The sequence below is a fragment of the Contarinia nasturtii genome, unplaced genomic scaffold (genome assembly GCF_009176525.2).
Source record: "Contarinia nasturtii isolate CC-2019 unplaced genomic scaffold, AAFC_CNas_1.1 Cnas_scaffold_745, whole genome shotgun sequence".
Lineage (NCBI taxonomy): Eukaryota > Metazoa > Arthropoda > Insecta > Diptera > Cecidomyiidae > Contarinia > Contarinia nasturtii.
This window is the reverse complement of record NW_022198093.1, coordinates 1,023,350-1,025,837: the sequence shown is the minus strand read 5'-3', so window position 1 is coordinate 1,025,837 and position 2,488 is coordinate 1,023,350. Positions and strand designations below refer to the sequence as shown.

General features: G+C 33.4%; 1 protein-coding gene across 1 annotated transcript; it reads left to right on the top strand.

Moving 5' to 3' along the window:
• The first annotated feature begins 416 nt into the window (after positions 1-416).
• LOC116341792 lies at positions 417-1,708 on the top strand. Its single transcript, XM_031769088.1, has 3 exons — positions 417-826; positions 916-1,065; positions 1,157-1,708. Exons 1-3 carry the CDS (start codon positions 482-484, stop codon positions 1,706-1,708), a joined length of 1,047 nt encoding a protein of 348 aa, XP_031624948.1. The 5' UTR covers positions 417-481.
• The last annotated feature ends 780 nt before the right edge of the window (positions 1,709-2,488 follow it).

Below are 2,488 nucleotides of genomic sequence, written 5' to 3'. Positions count from 1 at the left end.
GACACATACGCGGCATACAGGGATATAGGAAAAATAGGCGGTTTATTTTGCATCATTTTTTTTATTGAAAACGTAGCCCTCAATACATACCATTTTTGTGTTACCCTTACACCTTTTTTATTCGTTCGAATCAATTTTTCATTTTTATTTGAAAAAAAAAAAACTATAAAATTAAAACAGGAACTGAACGATGCATAGAACGATGGTTTTAATGAATAGCTGAAGAGTTGAATAGCAACAGAGATGAAAAACTTGAATAGCAACAGAGTTGCTGTCATTTTCAATAGATGGCGTGTGACACTATGATACGCTCCATATTTTAACGAAGACGCCGTGTTTTTCTTTCTTTAAAACATTCGCATCGAAGTAGCACTTTTAAATTGTGCCTCATTTTTAAATGTTCAATCAATCAAGTACGATTTAAAATTCAGTTTCAGATACAATTTTGACCGCATTAGATTGAAATTTGAAAGTGGCAAACATGAGTTCCGCACAAAAATCAGAACACAAAGGTATTTTCAATTGGAAAAAAACCATCCAAACACCGACCACATCTCGAAATAATTCAAGATCTGCGTCGAAAAATAACTCAAGAGCAACATCGCCAAGAAAACCGGAAGTCGAAAAAAAATCAACGCAACTACCAAAAATGGAAAGAATGTCGCGAATTCGCTTACAACGCAATTCGATTATAAATGTGACGAATAAAGTCGATAACGCTGTGCAAACTGAAAAGAAGTCTGTGGTTTTGCCATCAGAACACCCGACTCCCAAAGATATCAAAGACATTGTTGATGATATTACGTCACCGTTTAAAAAAGTTTCGGTAATGCGATGAAAAAATTAGAGTTTTTTTTTATTTCGAAATCTAATTAAAAAGCGAAAAATAAATAAAAATTCAATAATTTTGAGCAGGAATTGATTGAAAATCTGGACTCATCATTGAATGACTTTGAATCGGTTGATGTTAAGAGTTCGACCTTATCAATTGGAAATGAGTCTTATGTGAGCGCAAAAAGTAGCAGCGAATTCACCGACAATTCTGAATATTGCGGTGGACGTGGGGTAATTTAAAGCGTGAACTCACAACTATAAAATGTGCGGTTTGTGAAAACCAAATTTTAAAAAAACCTGTTTCTTCTTATCTATTTACCAGGGCTCTTTGCTTGATGATTGTACGCAATTATTGGTGCGCGAACTTGTTCATTCCATTCAAGAAAATGTAAGCGACAAAATCGCAATGCAAAAGATGAAAATTCTCTTAACGCAATTGAACGAGCGAATTGTGCTTGCTGGCCAAATGTACAAGCATCAAATGAAGAAAATGAAGGACATCCAAGACACATCGTTCGCTGAACTATTCATGGAGAAAAATGAACAAATTACCAAACTTCAAATTGAAACTGAAGAATTGAAGAAAGAGAACGAATTCAATTCAAAAGCATCGCGTGAACTATTGATGGCCAAAACTGAATTATCTCGTTTGAAAGAGATTCTGACGCAACGAGATGAAGAAATTTATCAGTTGAATTACAAATCCATCTGTGCACGATCCCAAATTGAACTATTACAAACTGAAAAGAATGCCAAGTCACAACATTTCAACGCCAATGAAAAGGAGATTGAACATCATTTTAGAACACTCAAAAAAATACTTACGTCGAATCGTGATTTATTAAAATTACTGAAACTTAAACAATACAAATGAAAAAAAAAAATTAAATTTGAGAATGAAACAAACGATTTTTGTTTAAAATCAAACAAAACAACATGATTGATGAAAAAAAAATTTTTGTTCAAATTAAGATGGTATTGTTTATATTACCTATGTTGAATTTATATTTAAAAGAAAATGCACAAAAATAAGGAAGTAAATCGATGTTTGTTTGAATTTCAATTGGAATGTTTCTGCTTTCAAATTCAATAAACAAAAGTAAACGAACGGAAAATCCATTCGATATTTGCATTTTCAATTGACATGTTTGTTCTGTGTTTTTCTTTTTCGCAGTAGGCTTGAAATGAATAAGACACAATACATTTGAAGTGCAAAGAGAGCGAGATAGGGAGTGATAACGAAAATACATCAAACGTCACATGGGCAATGTTGTAAGTGTGTATGTTGTCAATTGAAATTATCGCACGTGCCTTGTGATTGAGTCACATTTACGGAGGGATCTATGACTAAAACTCCTTTTACATGTTTAAACACATTGTTTTTTGTTCATTGTTTGCTGAATGCTCTAGTTCATGTGTAAATTTGAGCCGAGTTTTTTCGTTTTGCTACTGAAATGCGATTGCTTTCAATGTTTCTCGTGTCAAAAGATGCCTAATATACGATTACGCACAGTCAAAAATGAACACAAGTATCAGTCAGTCACACCATCTACGTTGCACACACACGGCAAAGGGAGTGAATGTGAAAACGACTGATTTGAATGCATCAACCGGAAAATTATATTTTAACAAACACACTTTATTCGATTTGAAC

Coding starts and splice junctions, on each gene's coding strand:
- LOC116341792 (XM_031769088.1), top strand. CDS start 482: ATGAGTTCCGCACAAAAATCAGAACACAAAGGTATTTTCAATTGGAAA. Junction 827..915: donor CACCGTTTAAAAAAGTTTCG/GTAATGCGATGA, acceptor AATTTTGAGCAG/GAATTGATTGAAAATCTGGA. Junction 1,066..1,156: donor AATATTGCGGTGGACGTGGG/GTAATTTAAAGC, acceptor TCTATTTACCAG/GGCTCTTTGCTTGATGATTG.